The 15,660-nt window shown below is 36.3% G+C and overlaps 1 protein-coding gene across 1 annotated transcript in view; it reads right to left on the bottom strand.

The window, feature by feature from the left end:
- Nucleotides 1-15,660, bottom strand: part of LOC101743010 (protein pellino) — a 62,482-nt gene that overhangs the window by 26,313 nt on the left and 20,509 nt on the right. Inside the window, exon 3 of the mRNA XM_062676185.1 lies at nt 14,437-14,668. Within this exon, the coding sequence (XP_062532169.1) occupies nt 14,437-14,668 (232 nt within the window). The remainder of the gene's footprint in view (nt 1-14,436; nt 14,669-15,660) is intronic.

The following is a 15,660-nucleotide window of genomic DNA, read 5'->3' as shown; positions in this document are numbered from 1 at the left end:
TGACATTCTATCGATATTAAAATATCCTATATTATTAATAACTAGCTGACCCGGCAGACTTTGTAGTGCCTCAATCGATAAATAAAAGACCTAAACTTTTGTATAAAATAAACTTAAAACAAAAGGAATCCATCCGTCGGGGGGGCATCAAAGGGAAAATAAAATTGTTATTTTTATTTCATTCCGAGCATTTTCATATTTATCTACCTTTTAAACCTTCTCTGGACTTCCACGAATAATTCAAGACCAAAATTTGCCGAATCGGTCCAGCCGTTCTCGAGTTTTAGCGAGACTAACGAACAGCAATTCATTTATATATATAGATATTGTATTCGGTAAATATCAGAGCGTAAATTTTAATATCACAGTCGGTTAATGTTCAGTGAAACATAATGATAAAAAGTCGACCCACACAAGCTTCCATAAAATGGGACATCAATTCTTGTTTTAAGCTCATTCTACTTTCTTATACTATTTTAACAATGCACAGTTCGTAGGAAGTTCTAATTAGGAATTTAATCTTTTCATTTCGACACAGTTTTTATAATTGCAGTAACTTCGTTCGTTTTTATAATTGTATACAAAACGACTTATTAGTGACTAATCAAAAATAATTTCTACGTTATTTTCATTATTACATAAATACAAATAATCAGTGACAGCAAAGACATTTTAAAAAACCCAGAGCAGATAATTCTTATTATTAATGAATTTGCGGTAAATATTTTTCATTGATATAAAGAGGAAATAATCAATGCAGATTATGCAGATACTGCCGAAGTTGACGTAAGCAGCGTCAGACAATAAGTATTAATTGTTCTTCTAGTCTTTGCTTTGATGAGTGGACGAGCTCACAGCCCACCTGGTGTTAAGTGGTTACTGGAGCCCATAGACATCTACAACGTAAATGCGCCACCCACCTTGAGATATAAGTTCTAAGGTCTCAATTATAGTTACAACGGCTGCCCCACCCTTCAAACCGAAACGCATTACTGCTTCACGGCAGAATTAGGCAGGGTGGTGGTACCTACCCGTGCGGACTCACAAGAGGTCCTACCACCAGTAAACCATCTCCATAACATTATTGACTGTTTTTTACCGTCTCTTAAAACCTAACCAGAGTCGATCTTCGCGAATTAAAGTATTCCTAATTTAAAAAAAATCAAATCATTGAGTTTCATGCTGTACAAACAGCATATTGCGGCGAAACATGACGTCAAATTCCACGACCGTATTACCGATTTATTCAACTCGATTTTCGAGAAAAAGACAAATTATCTCCGTTCCACGACATCTTTAAATGCTTATATCAGAAATTTGTAACCCATGCCCTTTCAATTATTTACTGGATGTACGAATCTTAATAGATTTTATTACAAACTTCAAATTTTTTTATTGCCCTTGTAGGCAGACGAGCATACAGCCCACCTGATGGTGAGTGGCTACCGTCGCCCATGGACTTCAGCAATGCCAGGGGCAGAGCCAAGCCGCTGCCTACCATCTACATTATGCGTTCTTCTTATCATTGTCAAACCGCTAGATTTCAAAACCCAAAAAAAGTGTAGATGTGTTCCAGTAGCCACTTATAACCAGATGTAACCAGATTTGTTAATTTTTGTTTTTCGAATTATTTCGACGTAGCAACGATAGTGGCAATATGCAGCCAATTTAGTGATTGTCTACACACGCACACGCCTATTCCGATTCTCTTAGCTATTGTATAGCGAACAAAAGGCCATTTCTAAAGACGACAGTCGCCAGTTGTCCATTGTGGCTGTGTCCTCGAATCATCCTAGGCCCACAAATAATTTCTAATGGATGAGAAATTTTGCTCTTGCTTCAGAGGAAACCATTAAAACATTTGAATGCCACTGCTTGTTCGTCTTCCGAGTTCGACAGTGAGATTGCTAGCGTGATGTATTATTTCAGTAAGCAAGTTTTTCGTAATCAAAAGTTTTCGACAATCAATTTTAAAGCTTCTCTTGATCTTGAGATACGAGTTCAGTGTTAATCTTATTTGAACTATGGCTATCGTTAGACTGCGGTACACAGCAAACGAAGAAACATTGTTGACAATACTAAATTTTAATTACTAACTTTTAAGTAAGGAGGCTTTATCTGTAAATTATTATTTTATTACGTCGGCACTCAAATAAGTTCTTTACTATTTTAACTTATAATAAAAAATCAGTAGGTAAACATTAATTACAATTATTAATATGAGATTAATGAAATACTTAAGAGACTATCATGTCCAACAATAGTTTATAGCTTAATTTGATGTAAACAAAAACTTTGCAAAACATGATGATTACTTTTTGATTTCTTTCAAGACACTTTGCAGATGTGTCAAACAGTGAACCGGCCTAGAAGGAGGTCAAACGCGTTAACTCTAACGGAGCTGGTTATAAAAAAGGTCGTGACATGAATATTAATGGCTAATAATGTCTCTTTAATAACAATAAAAATGCATTCTTTAATTATGGTTTTTTACTGATGGTAGGAGCTCTTGTGAGTCCGCGTGGGTAGGTACCTCCACCCTGCCTATTTCTGCCGTGAAGCAGTAATGCGTTTCGGTTTGAAGGGCGGGGCAGCCGTTGTAAGCATACTGAGACCTTAGAACTGATATCTCAAGGTGGGTGGCACATTTACGTCGTAGATGTCTATGGGCTCCAGTAACCACTTAACACCAGTGGGCTATCTAAAAATAAAATATATATATATTAGTGGTTTCAAATGCATATTAATTTTCTTTTCATATTTAAACGCACCCCAGAAGGTCAACAAACTAATCGAGAAAGGTCACAATCCTTGATCCTATGATAAAAACTAATTAAAATATAATATTCTCTAAATTCATAATTTATTTATTCGTTTAGCTGAATAAGTTAATAATGCAAACGTTTTTGTTAAAAAAAAATAATTATTTTATTTTAATTGCTACATTGGAATTAACATACGAAATGAAGATTAAATATTTCTCGTCTAGACATCAGGTACATGAACGCAGAATCCTTACGAACTTGAACAAGGGTCCGTTGAACCGTCTAGCCACCCTTCAGATCATTCCCACCCAATAATACCATTTCGATAATAAAAAGGGAGAATATCGTTTAAAATCTAATTTTCATATCAAGTTTAGGTTCGATGGATTACTTTTTCTCAACTAAAATAAAATACAACAAAAATTTGTATTGATGAAAATATAATATTAAACCCCAAAGAACTGCATACATATCTTAATATATATAAATCTCGTGTCACAATGTTTGTCCTCAATGGACTCCTAAACCACTTAACCGATTATAATAAAATTCGCACACTATGTGCAGTTCGATCCAACTTGAGAGATAGGATGGTTTTTATTTCGACGAATGGTCGCAATATTTATTAATTAACAATAAAATGATTTCTTATGTTGATTTTTGTTATTAATTGTAAGTTTCATAAGTCTAAAACAGATGGCGCCTTAAATCAGTTTTTACAGACAATTGTTATACTGTGACTTTAATATCTCATAGATGGCGCTGTGCTAAAAATACCAACGTTTCACATAAGCTACAATTTAATGGCATAAGCACCACGTGTTTCTGAGGCTAAACTATAAGTGAAATTTATTTCGTAGTAAACGCAATACAGTGAAATCCAATTGTTCTTACGTTGTAAATTTTTGGTATTAGCATAGGCGGCCGCGACTTATTTAGAAACAAAAACCTAAGCCACAGCCACAGCAACGTGTGGCCGGGTCCGCTAGTAATATAATATGTATGTACATTAAACAACCGACATTTTTAATTATATTAAGAATAGTAGCAAATTAATGTTTTAAATACGAAATAAATTAAGAATTTGACAAACTATTTCAAGTCCATTCATATCTGTATCTGTTTTAATTTGTTTCAAATCTAAAAATACATACTTTTACTTATTGGAATCACGCCAGAACCGAACTATCCAGACACATGCAAGTAGGTTTTTTTTTTAAGTCTACGTACACAATATTTCTATTTGTCAAACATAAAATGTCCCATTGTGTGAGGGATTTAAATAATTTTTAAATGTGAAACCACGAACCAGTTTTGTTGTACGATCACGAAGGTTGCAAGATGATAAAAGAGAAATGAAAGTAGACTAATAGTTTAAGCACGATTAGAGTATATGTAATAATATTTTTTACTATAAAATACTTATTAGTATACATGCATAATATGATTTTAAATTTTAAACAAACATGTCAATAAAGGACATTTAGTGAACACAAAAAACACACGAATAATTTTTAATTGAATTTTAATTGATTGAAGATTGAAATTTAACGAGTTTATGAACATCTCTGATATAAAATATCTAGTTCTTTCATTGGTTTACACAAACAGATGGCATTTGACATACAAACTCTTTGTTTAAAGCCCATTAACAATTCTCATCTGTTTCAGGCTATCAACTGTGAGGAGATGCTAAAAAACTCGACAAGTGAGATCTGAGACTAATCTTTTTAAAATATCGGATTAGCCACAATTGAAATTTTGCAGCGAAAAGTTGGGCATAGATTTTAAAGAGAAGATATTACAATCAAGATAAGTCTGTCATCGTTGGATCCAGGTTTTTATATTGCAAATTATGTCAGACGGTGGTTATTGATTGCGGCTGGTTGTTGCGCGCCTGTCGGCCTGGGCGACGTCCTTGGCCCGACTAAGTCGTCTCGTACATCGTGGCACATAACAAGAATACAGTATTGGTACTTTGACAGTTGTCTACGATAATTCGGCTTAGATTCGCAGATTCATCAACAAATGTACCATTAGCGCAGTTTCCTCTACCGATGCTTATTTAATAGATTATGAAATATAATGTATTCACATAATACAAATAGTTAGGAGCTTCATCGCTTCTACAATGATAACAAAGATGCATTGAAGACAAGGGGAAAATCTCAATGCAGAAAATGCCTAAAAATTTAAAAACTTTCAAATTCTTACATTAATTTTAGACGCGTTATATTATTCTCTTTGTATTATTATATTCGCGGCACTGGTCTGACGTCACGATCCACCCTCATTGACATATGGTAGCAGGTCGGGTCATCCGTGACGTCACGAGTCTCGTTGGCCCAGTTATTGACGATGCACCACTAGTTTCTTTATAAACGCTTTCACGATTCCTTTGAATTCTCCAGAATGGCAGCTGCCGTGTCGGAACTGTCCCGTATTAAGTGAACTCATTTCACAGAGTGCATTGATGATATTTATGAACATTTTCAATTTTTTCTCCCCACCTATTAGCTGGTAGCCTAAAAGGTTATTCTAGTTACGCCCGGACGGGTGACCTCACGGGCTCAACCTGAAAGAATTTGCTAACACTAAACCTAGCAAGAGCAGTGCTTCGCTGAATCTACCACCGGATCGGAATCACGATTCACTGAGAAGAGTCCATCGAGAAACATTTTCAATTGTAAGTATTGGTAGCATTGGAAGACCGCAAAATAAAACTAACCAATTTAATTTAGACTTTAGTGCTCGCATTGTAATTTTCTAAAAATTTGTAAATTTGACAAGAGCATCCAAATAAATTGTCGCTGTCAGTTTATCAGTAATGTATTCTAGGTTACAGCGTAATAGTTTCCAATTTATCACATGACTATTAAGTGTTTTACTTCTATTTTTCTTCATTTTTTAAAGTCATCGTCTGAAGGGACAAGCCCAGTTTTCGAGATATTAAAAAATGGGTGAACGATTCTCACGACCTCCTTGGTGTAAAGTGGTTACCGGAGCCCATAAACATGACTAAGTGTGTGGCGGCTTGAGCCACGAGTTTGAACTTTTAATGATAATGTATAAAGAATGTCTCACCTTAAAGCTTGACGGCTAAAATATGATGATGGAACCTTCGAGTACGGGTTTACAAGACATGTTATTACCAGTTAATACCGGTTGGCCGTCACAGTACGTTGTTATAATGTTCAGAGGAACCGGGTGATTTGAGCCTAACTAAGCCTAACCTTCTTTTCTACTACTACATTTTATAAAAAACAAATCACAACGATTATCTTCACTATTGTATGTATGTATATATCTATTATGCATATCCACTATCATATTCTATGAAGCTGAAAAAGCAGTGTTATCCGATATTATTTTGAAGTAATTCTCGGAATACATCACAAAAAAGGATTCAATAAATAGAAAAAAAAAATAGTAGGTCGAAACTCAATTGAGTATCCGTCAAAGCTTTGAATCCTATTCATCAAATGAAAGAACCAAACCATTCACCTTTTACATTACACGATATATTTACATGTCTATTGACTGTAAATCTTGTTTAAACATGATAATGAGTTTGGTAAACAATCATTACAAAAACGTTGGTTAGTAATTGTTAGTTTTCTACAATGAACATTTTGTACTGTTTATAATGTGACTATGCTCAATGTGTGTGTGCATTTATAACGTGACAATACAGAATAAATATTTTAGAAGGTTTGTCGACAGCGGGAGACAAACAGCTGAACTTGTATATTGTAAATGCTTTGTTCTTGATTCCATGAAATGTTACATTTACTCGCTTATAAAGTCTCTTAAATTCATCCTCCTAATGAGTTTCAATGGGAATTTATGTGAGAGCACATTGTTCTTATACCATCCATCCATCATTGTGTTCAATATATTTATATTGCTGCGATAAAACGGTGTTTTAATTAAGTTTTTTTTTATTGCTTAGATGGGTGGACGAGCTCATAGCCCACCTGATGTTAACTGGTTACTGGAGCCCATAAACATCCACAACGTAAATGCGATACACACCTTGAGATAAGCTCTAAGGTCTCAAGTATAGTTACAACGGCTGCCCCATCCTTCAAACTGAAACGCATTACTGCTTCACGGTAGAAATAGGCAGGGTGGTGGTACCCACACGCGCGGACTCAAGAGGTCCTACCACCAGTAAGTTATAAAAAAAACTGAATAATATATCATGAATCAAAAAAATCAGGTCACAAGACGTTATACCACATTTTATTTATCGGGCATATTAAATCTATTCGAACAGATAAAAGGAATCGAGATTGAAATGTATTATAACCGATGTCTGCGAAAATGTACTATTGGCAATAAAAGCGGCAGGTCTATTCTGTTATTGTGCGCAATGTACACATTCTGTACGCATATTTTACGAGATAAACACTCTCAGAGCTCTGACACGGAATGTGTTAAAACAACATGCCACACTTTTGTTTTGAATTCGTATTCCGGAGCACATAATGTAACCGATACCGCAAAAAACTACGTAACGAGTCGGAAATTCTTTTGTTTACAACGTTATCTTCATCTGTTAATGAAGGATCGTCCGTCAAGCAGTGATGGCGGTAATAAACAAGGATACGGCGTATGACATTTGGGTAGAAACATGATAATGGCGTTGCGTGCAAATCGCATGGCAATCCTGATATTGAATACAGGATATGATAGATCGGTGCGTCTCTTTCCACGACAATTAGATTAAACATAACCTAACATCGGCTATATGTTTAACAGCCCTTGGTTGTAGACGGTCCTTGTGGACAGTTACACGATCGAATAAGTTTTTTTTTTGCGTAATAGAGGGTAAAACCGAAGCAGAGGTCATCAACCCTAGTTTTTACATACGTTCAAGCATGTTTTGTCAGTGAACTTGCGATTCACGGTATGAAATTGTCCGAATAATCAATAAAACATAATTTAATTAATAGTCTCGCGTTTTTTACTGTCAATATATTATTTCCGACGCTTCGCACTGTTCGTGGTCACGGACGACCGTAAAATGACCATGAAAACTATAATGTAGGTATTTAAAATATAATATAATATTTTATTTTAAAAAAGTAATTTTAATTAAGTCTACGACTCGCCAAAACCGCGGAAAATGTAATATGTCAATTTTCTACACTTCGTTGGCCTAGGGGTTAGTGATAGAGATTGCCACGTGCCGCGGTGTCTGGATTCGACATCAGCTTGAAGTCACTTTCATCCAGTTAAAGATGCTTGGTAATCAGTCTGGGTATAGATACTATGTCTCGTGTGTATGTTTCCGGCATAAATTAATAACGAAAAAATTATATGTCTGTATTTTATTTTTATTTTTCATATAACCTTAAATTCAACTACGATACCATCTCGGGTAAGATTTAACCATTTTATAAGCTTCAAGGATTCCATATTTTTACAATTATCGTGGAACGTAGAAAATGTTTACAAAAAAGTAAACAGACTTGATGAGTTTTAATGTATAATGGATGAGACGTTGACTCGTTTTTAAAAAGGATCAATCTTCACGTACTCACCAGGTCACCGAACTTGCGGAAATTAACCTACGTTGATACAAGTCGTACTCCGGAACTCGTTTGTAATTATGTTATTATTGCAATTTTCAAATTTGTTATGCGAAGATCAAGATTAACTTGGAACATTTCCACGTTTGAAAGTCACTTTCGCTCTATCTATTTTAGAATTGTTCAAATTCCGAATCTATTAAATCTATCGGGCAAACTTTTTTTTTATTGCTTAGATGGGTGGACGAGCTCACAGTCCACCTGGTGTTAAATGGTTACTGGAGCCCATAGACATCTACAACGTATACGCGCCACCCACCTTGAGATACAAGTTCTAAGGTCTCAGTATAGTTACAACGGCTGCCCCACCCTTCAAACCGAAACGCATTACTGCTTCACGGCAGAAATAGGCAGGGCGGTAGTATCTATCCGCGCGGACTCACAAGTGGTCCTACCACCAGTAATTACGCAAATTATAATTTTGCGGGTTTGATTTTTATTACACGATGTTATTCCTTCACCGTGGAAATCAATCGTGAACATTTGTTGAGTACGTCTTTCATTAGAAAAATTGTTAACCACCTGCTGGATTCGAACACCGTTTCATCGCTTCAACACGAATGCACCAGACGTCTTATCCTTTAGGCCACGACGAGGTCAAAATTCTTTACTTTTATTACTAACTAGCGTACGGCTCCAGCTCCGCTCAGGTCTTTAACAAAAATTTCAACGATATTTGACGTTGTTTTATTTTTTTTAATAAAAGAACACTTGTTGCGACATAACTATAATATTTAGACATGCTTTCACGATAATGTATTCTACAAAGTCGTAGTACATTATTTAATTCTATCATCAATAGTTTTCGCAGGACATGCGATGTAATGAATATGTTAGGTAATTTTTTTACACCTTTAGTTACATTATTGGAGCTTTAGTAAGGATCCCTAATTTTTTCAAAAAAGATTATAGCCTATGTCACTCGGGAATAGTGTAGCTTCCAAACAGTGAAAGAACTTTTCAAATCAGTTCAGTAGTTTCGGAGCCTATTCAATACAAACAAACAAACAAATCTTTCCTCTTTATAATATTAGTATAGATGACTGTCATTTATGTGCCGGTGTGTTCTTTACAATTAAAAACTTTCATCATCATGTGTACAATGAATTATACAATAAATATCCTTTCTAAGCCAGTATTTAGTTTCCTGCGATAGATTATGATAGGTGTAAATTAAAGTTTCCGTTGCCAGTTTTATAATAACTCAAAATTCTATACGACCAGGATCCGACGACGTATGCTAGCTACAGTCTGTGTATTAAAACATTAATCATCCCTGCGAGGAGTGGGGAGGGACCAACGCATTGTTCTCTCCCGGGGGCCACTAACCCATGTGCGACGATTTAATACTACAGGCTACGATCGTTGTATAAACTTTCAACAGTTTATTTCTCGAGTGACTGCGCGATATTCTTTAACCTTAAACATAGAGGTTACAGTATTTCTTACGTAAGATTATTATTATTATTATTAATAAAAAAAAATTATGAATCTGGTTTCGCGACTTTACTCCCTACTAAATCGTCATTAATATTTGAGGAATTTTAATTACACGACTAACAACAATTATTACCAAATTCCAATATACTTGTGATCGTTAGTTGAAATATACGGCTCCTTCTATGTTCATAAAAGAATTGATTCGACATACATTTCCTGTGAATATTTACTTCTATGAAGAAAACTGTTTAGGCAAGAGCATATTCGTTAAACCACCAAACGTAGCTGAGTTTGCCTCGCCGTACTGGCTGGCGCAAGTCCAAAATATATAAAGAAAAAACAACAGAGTGAAAATTTATTACAATATCGTTAGTTAATTTTGCATAACACGAATACTACACAATAAACAAGTTTATGGTGTAGACCTATTTGGAGTATCGGCAACATAACAATCTTTGCACTTATATGAAATGCCGATTTTATTTACTAATTACTAACCTTGGCCCATTTTTTGCGCAAAACAAGCACGTGTTCAGGAAATTTGCAGTACAGCGTTAAATTAATGCGAATCGCACTTTTATTTTTTTCCTACCTATGCTGATAGCCTTGAGAGGCTATTTCAGCTTCACCCTAACGTGTGTAGGTGAGCTCACGGGACTCAAACCGGAGTGTTGGTAACACTGGCCCTACCAAGAGCAGTGATTCGCAGAATCTACCACCGGATCGGAAACGCGACCCACTGAGAAGATCCGGCGAGAAACTCGAGTGGGCTGTGTCTATGGGTTAATTCGTTTGTCGAGCCCTTCGTCGCAAGCGACGGGTTCGACGAGGACGGTTACCGGTGCTTGTGGTACCTAAAAGCAACGTTAATGGATCGGGAGGATCCGTAATGACGTGTTTTGGGCGACGTCGACTGTTTACCATTCGGTCTAAAGGATCGGGTATGAACGCACTTCGATTTCATACCCTTAAAGGCAACAGCAGCGGCATGTGTACAAAAATAATACTACAATGTCAAGAACCATTTAATTTATCAAGGCTTCAACTAATATTCAATTACAATCGTCGAGATTTATTATTATTAATTTTCGTGACCTCGTGTCCCAGCGTAAGATAAAACCATTGTTTACAACAAACATAGTATCGAATGTCTTCTCAGCAATCCTCATAGTTTGAAGAAACTAGTGACGTGACGCAATCCGATTTATGTATCGCTAAGATTCCAGTAAATAGTTTTGACGGGATGCATTATCATTTCTATTTAATTCGTACCGTTTCATGGTTTTGATACATCACTAGTTTATACAAATATAGACACAGGGGATACTGATCAATTTTTATCGTGACCTGTTCAAGCAATACACAAACAAGTGTAACTATCTAAAAATTATATGTTATGAGTTAAGTTCTGCATATTATATTTATATATAACGACCCGCCCTCGCTTCGCTTCGGAACATTAAATTTTATTATTGATAGCTCAGTCCCGAGATGTTATTGTCGAACCGCGAGTCAAGCCGCGGGGCGAGGCTAGTCTAAAAAAGCTTAAGTTACTCCTTATATCATCAGCTACCTATCAGTGAAAGTCCCGTCAAAATCGGTCCAGCCGTTTCGGAGATTAGCCGGAACAAACAGACAGACAGACAGAAAGACAGTCAGGCAAAAATTGTAAAAAATGTTATTTTGGTGTACATACCGTACATACCGTATATACATTCGTATGCATGTAGTAAAAAGCGGTTATTTCAATATTACAAACAGACACTCCAATTTTATTTATATGTATAGATTGAAGTATGTTCGTGTGGGAGTGGATTTGGTTGAGCCGAAAACCGGGATCAGTAGCGTGTATTGTCAGAAGAGGATTAGTATGCTGATCTTGTGTATGTTGAAACTGTATTAAATCATTTGCTAATCTGTTCGAAGTCTCAATGGCACTATATAAGCGCTTGTCTGACGCTTCACATTGGAATGCATTGTAATTAAAAGCAAATTGTCCAAACAGGGACGTTTTAAAGTGGTCTGGTCTACGGTTAAGCCATTTTCCATCGGATGGACAGCGAGATGGTCTGGTCTACGGTTAAACCACTTACCATCGGATGGGCGATGAGATGGTTTCCCTGTTTATACAAATAAAAAAAATACATAGGTACCACAGAGTGAAATTATAGATCTTTCTTTACCTATGAAGGTTCCGTATTAGAATTCCGGCGATGTGAAACGTGATTTAAGTATGCTTGGCAATACATTCTAAATTCAAATGAATTTTATTTAAAAAATATGGAATTCTAATTGAATTTCAGCCATTTGTTAATTGGTTATATTATTAGTGTTCTCTTTTCAGTCATGGTGTCACTCTTTAGTGCTCTATTGCCGGTATAATTCATCACATCTTTTTACCGACACCGATATTACTAAGAAACTGGACACAATTATTGAGAAGCTCGCGAATTTCGGGCCAATCTTGGTTAATTATTCGTCCCCGCTGCTCCTACACGACAATACCCGATCTCATACGGCACAACACACGGTCTCTAAGTTACAAAGGTACGGTTGGAAGATTTGCGCCATCCACCATTATACTCATCATATTTTACACCTTGGCGGGGTAAAAATTCAAAAATTCAATAGCCGAGAGGCAGTATAAATAAATAAATAAATATTTACTGGATATACCGGAGTCTTACTAGAGTCCATAGACATCTAGAACATAAACGCGCCACCCACCTTGAGATATTAGTTCTAAAATCTCAGTATGGTTACAACGGCTGCCCCATCCTTCAAACCGAAACGCATTACTGCTTCACGGCAGAAATAGGCAGTGTGGTTCGACATAACATTTCGTGTATTCTCATATATGTATAATAAAAACAATATACCTACATGTCTGTCATAATTGTACCGTACATAGTTTGTTTTTAAAAACGCTTTCCGTCATTAGATGGAAAAACCCTACTACGCCGGACAGTCGAGCCAATATAACAACGGCGCGGCGGCGTCTCCCAAACGATCTTCTTATAATTAATTTTAAGCGTGTGTACATGCATCATTTTATAAAAACTAGTGGTCCAGCAGTAGTCGAAATTCGACTATAATTAATTACAATTATAAATTTGAACATTATTAAACTATTTGTTATACTTCTGTCAAAGACTATTTATTATACTTCTATAATCACAGATTTCGCCATGACTACACTTTTAACAAATAGTATTACCAAAGACAAACAATATTTAATCTATTCTCAATTTGACCATAGACTTTATGCAATAAGAACAGTTTGACAATAAACAAATAGTATGCATGCGTGCGTGTGTGTCAAATACATGGTAATGTGTGTAATGTTTTTATTTATTGATTTAATGTATCTTTTATGCATTATTTTAAAAAAAAATTAGCATTGTGCACTCCTTCTCTATATTCTCTATAAGTGTGGGAAATTTCATACTCCTCCGTCCGTGCAATTTTCGTAAAAAAGGGGTACAAAGTTTTTGCTTCGCGTATTAGTATATAGATAAAAAGTTATGTGACACGAATGACATTGATCAAGTATGAATTATTATTATGCAACACATACAACGACTTGCACAGTCAATTTACGAGTAGTTGACCTTTCCCACATGCGGATTCTCGTGTTCTTATATACTGTGACTTAGATTTTGTAATGAATACCTTATTTTACGGGACACAAGGTATATAAGAAGTAAACAGAACGAAATCATGTGATTCTTTCAATTTAAATAATATTTATGAAAATCTTAATTTTTTTCCTTTGAATAACTGAATCAGTAAATCATATTATTACGTATACAGTATTTGGAAAAACATTTACAGACAGCCGGCCGGATTTTCCTTATACTCTCGACTACTTAAAGTTCGCCTTTATAATAACCCTTTAACGATAGTATAATACATAAATTAGTTAACTGGTATTCGGAGCTAGCAATGTTTTTTATTATAAAACCAAATAGTGTTGGTGCCCTGAGTTGAAATGGTGTACCTGACCCAAAAGCCGTGGATATAAGAGTATTGACGTTTCAAATTTTTTACCCAACAAAGAACACCAATATCAGAAGAGCTCCATTTCAAGTTTTCTAAAATTAAAAGCGGTGTTTTTTTTTTCGTCTACCTATTGCTAGTAGCCTCAGATGTACTCGTCGAACTCGGCAAAGAGTTCAACGTGCAACCTAAAACATGCATCAGCCCGCTGAGTTTCTCGCCGGATCTTCTCAGCGAGTCGCGATTCCGATTCGGTAGTGGATTCATTCACGAAGCGGCTGCTCTAGAGTTATTAGGTCTTCGGAAGCGCACGGATAGCTGTTAGCAAATCCCACACCTCCTGGTTGAGCCTTGCTCGCCCACCTGTCTTGGTGAAGCTGGAAGAGCCTCCGGGCCACCAGTAATACTTCAATCATAAAAATAAAAAAGCCTCGGGTGGTTATGCTTCACCGGATGTGTAGGCGAACTCACAGGGCTCAGCCTGGATAAATTGCTAACACTAGTAACAGCAGTTCTTCTTTGAATCTACCACAGGATCAGAATCGCGACCCACTAAGAAGATCCGGCGAGAAACTTACTGGACTCTGCTTGTAGTTATTATGAATAAAATGTGCAAGACGAAATTGAGAACTGACCTGAAACATATCCGTGTCAGGGTCTTCGGTATATTCCACGATGACCGCCTGACTGCGACTGAGGGTGTACGAGATGGAGTGTTGGCTGGCATCGAGTATGGCTTTGCTGCTATGAGGAGTTTTCACAACGTAGTGCTTCGAACGTCTCACGCCATTTGCTTGAGGCCTTCTGTACAGAACGAATTTGCTTCTTCTTCGTCCTCGCTCGCCGGCTGGTAGATATCCATTGTACCTGAAATTATTATACTACGTTAAGATTTTATATCGGAATAAAACCCGATTGGACTAGACCGTGATTTGCCAATCTCTATCATTATTAAGCACTAATGAAATCCGGTCACGCTCAGTGGTGAATATCCGGAAACATCTTCTGGAGTATCATACAATACCGTACCAAGTTTCATCACAATCAGATGAAGGGTTTAGAAAGTAATAGAGGACAAACACATCAGCAATTTATTAATGAACTAATAATTTTACAGACATTTTTAAATTAATACAATTAAAACGAATTTAATTTAATATGCCACTATTCTCCGTCAGGTGTGTCAGTTAGAAGTCGTCGTGGCCTAAAGGATGAGAGGTCCGGTGCATTCGTATCTAGCGATGCAACGGTGTTTGAATCCCGCAGGCGGGTACCAATTTTTCTAATGAAATACGACCTTGACAAATGTTCACGATTGACTTCCACGGTGAAGGAATAACATCGTGTAATAAAAATCAAAACCCGCAAAAGCTATAAAAAACAAGTAAACTTCAAACGATAAGCCAACGCGAATACCAATTATATAGTAAAAATTAAACGTCAATGCGAAAAATTGTATTCCGTGAGAATGAATGAGTAAAAACGCATTATTAGTTAGTATTGTGCGTCGCATCGTACCGTTGCGAACAAACACTTCTCAAGCCTTGACACTTATCTTTAGTACTTTAAGTGTTTACGTTAACATATATCGAATGTAATTAACTAAACTTATAATTATTACAATACCATTCTATATCCGTCTAAGGAATGATTAGAATACTAATGAATCCTAGGAGCACTCGAGAATATCTTAGAAGAAATAAAAACAATCTTATAGAGTCGTCCTTTTTTAAGAAAAAGAAATTCCTGGTGGCCCCCTAGACTTTGCCCGGACAGGCTCAGCCAGGAGGGGTGCGATTTTGTAACAGCTCAGGGGCAGCTGCTTCCTCTACAACCGGATCGGAATCGCGAGCTTTTAA

The sequence above is a fragment of the Bombyx mori genome, chromosome 25, assembly GCF_030269925.1.
Source record: "Bombyx mori chromosome 25, ASM3026992v2".
NCBI classification, from domain to species: domain Eukaryota; kingdom Metazoa; phylum Arthropoda; class Insecta; order Lepidoptera; family Bombycidae; genus Bombyx; species Bombyx mori.
Note: the sequence above shows the minus strand (reverse complement) of the source record. Positions and strands in the feature narration are given on the sequence as shown.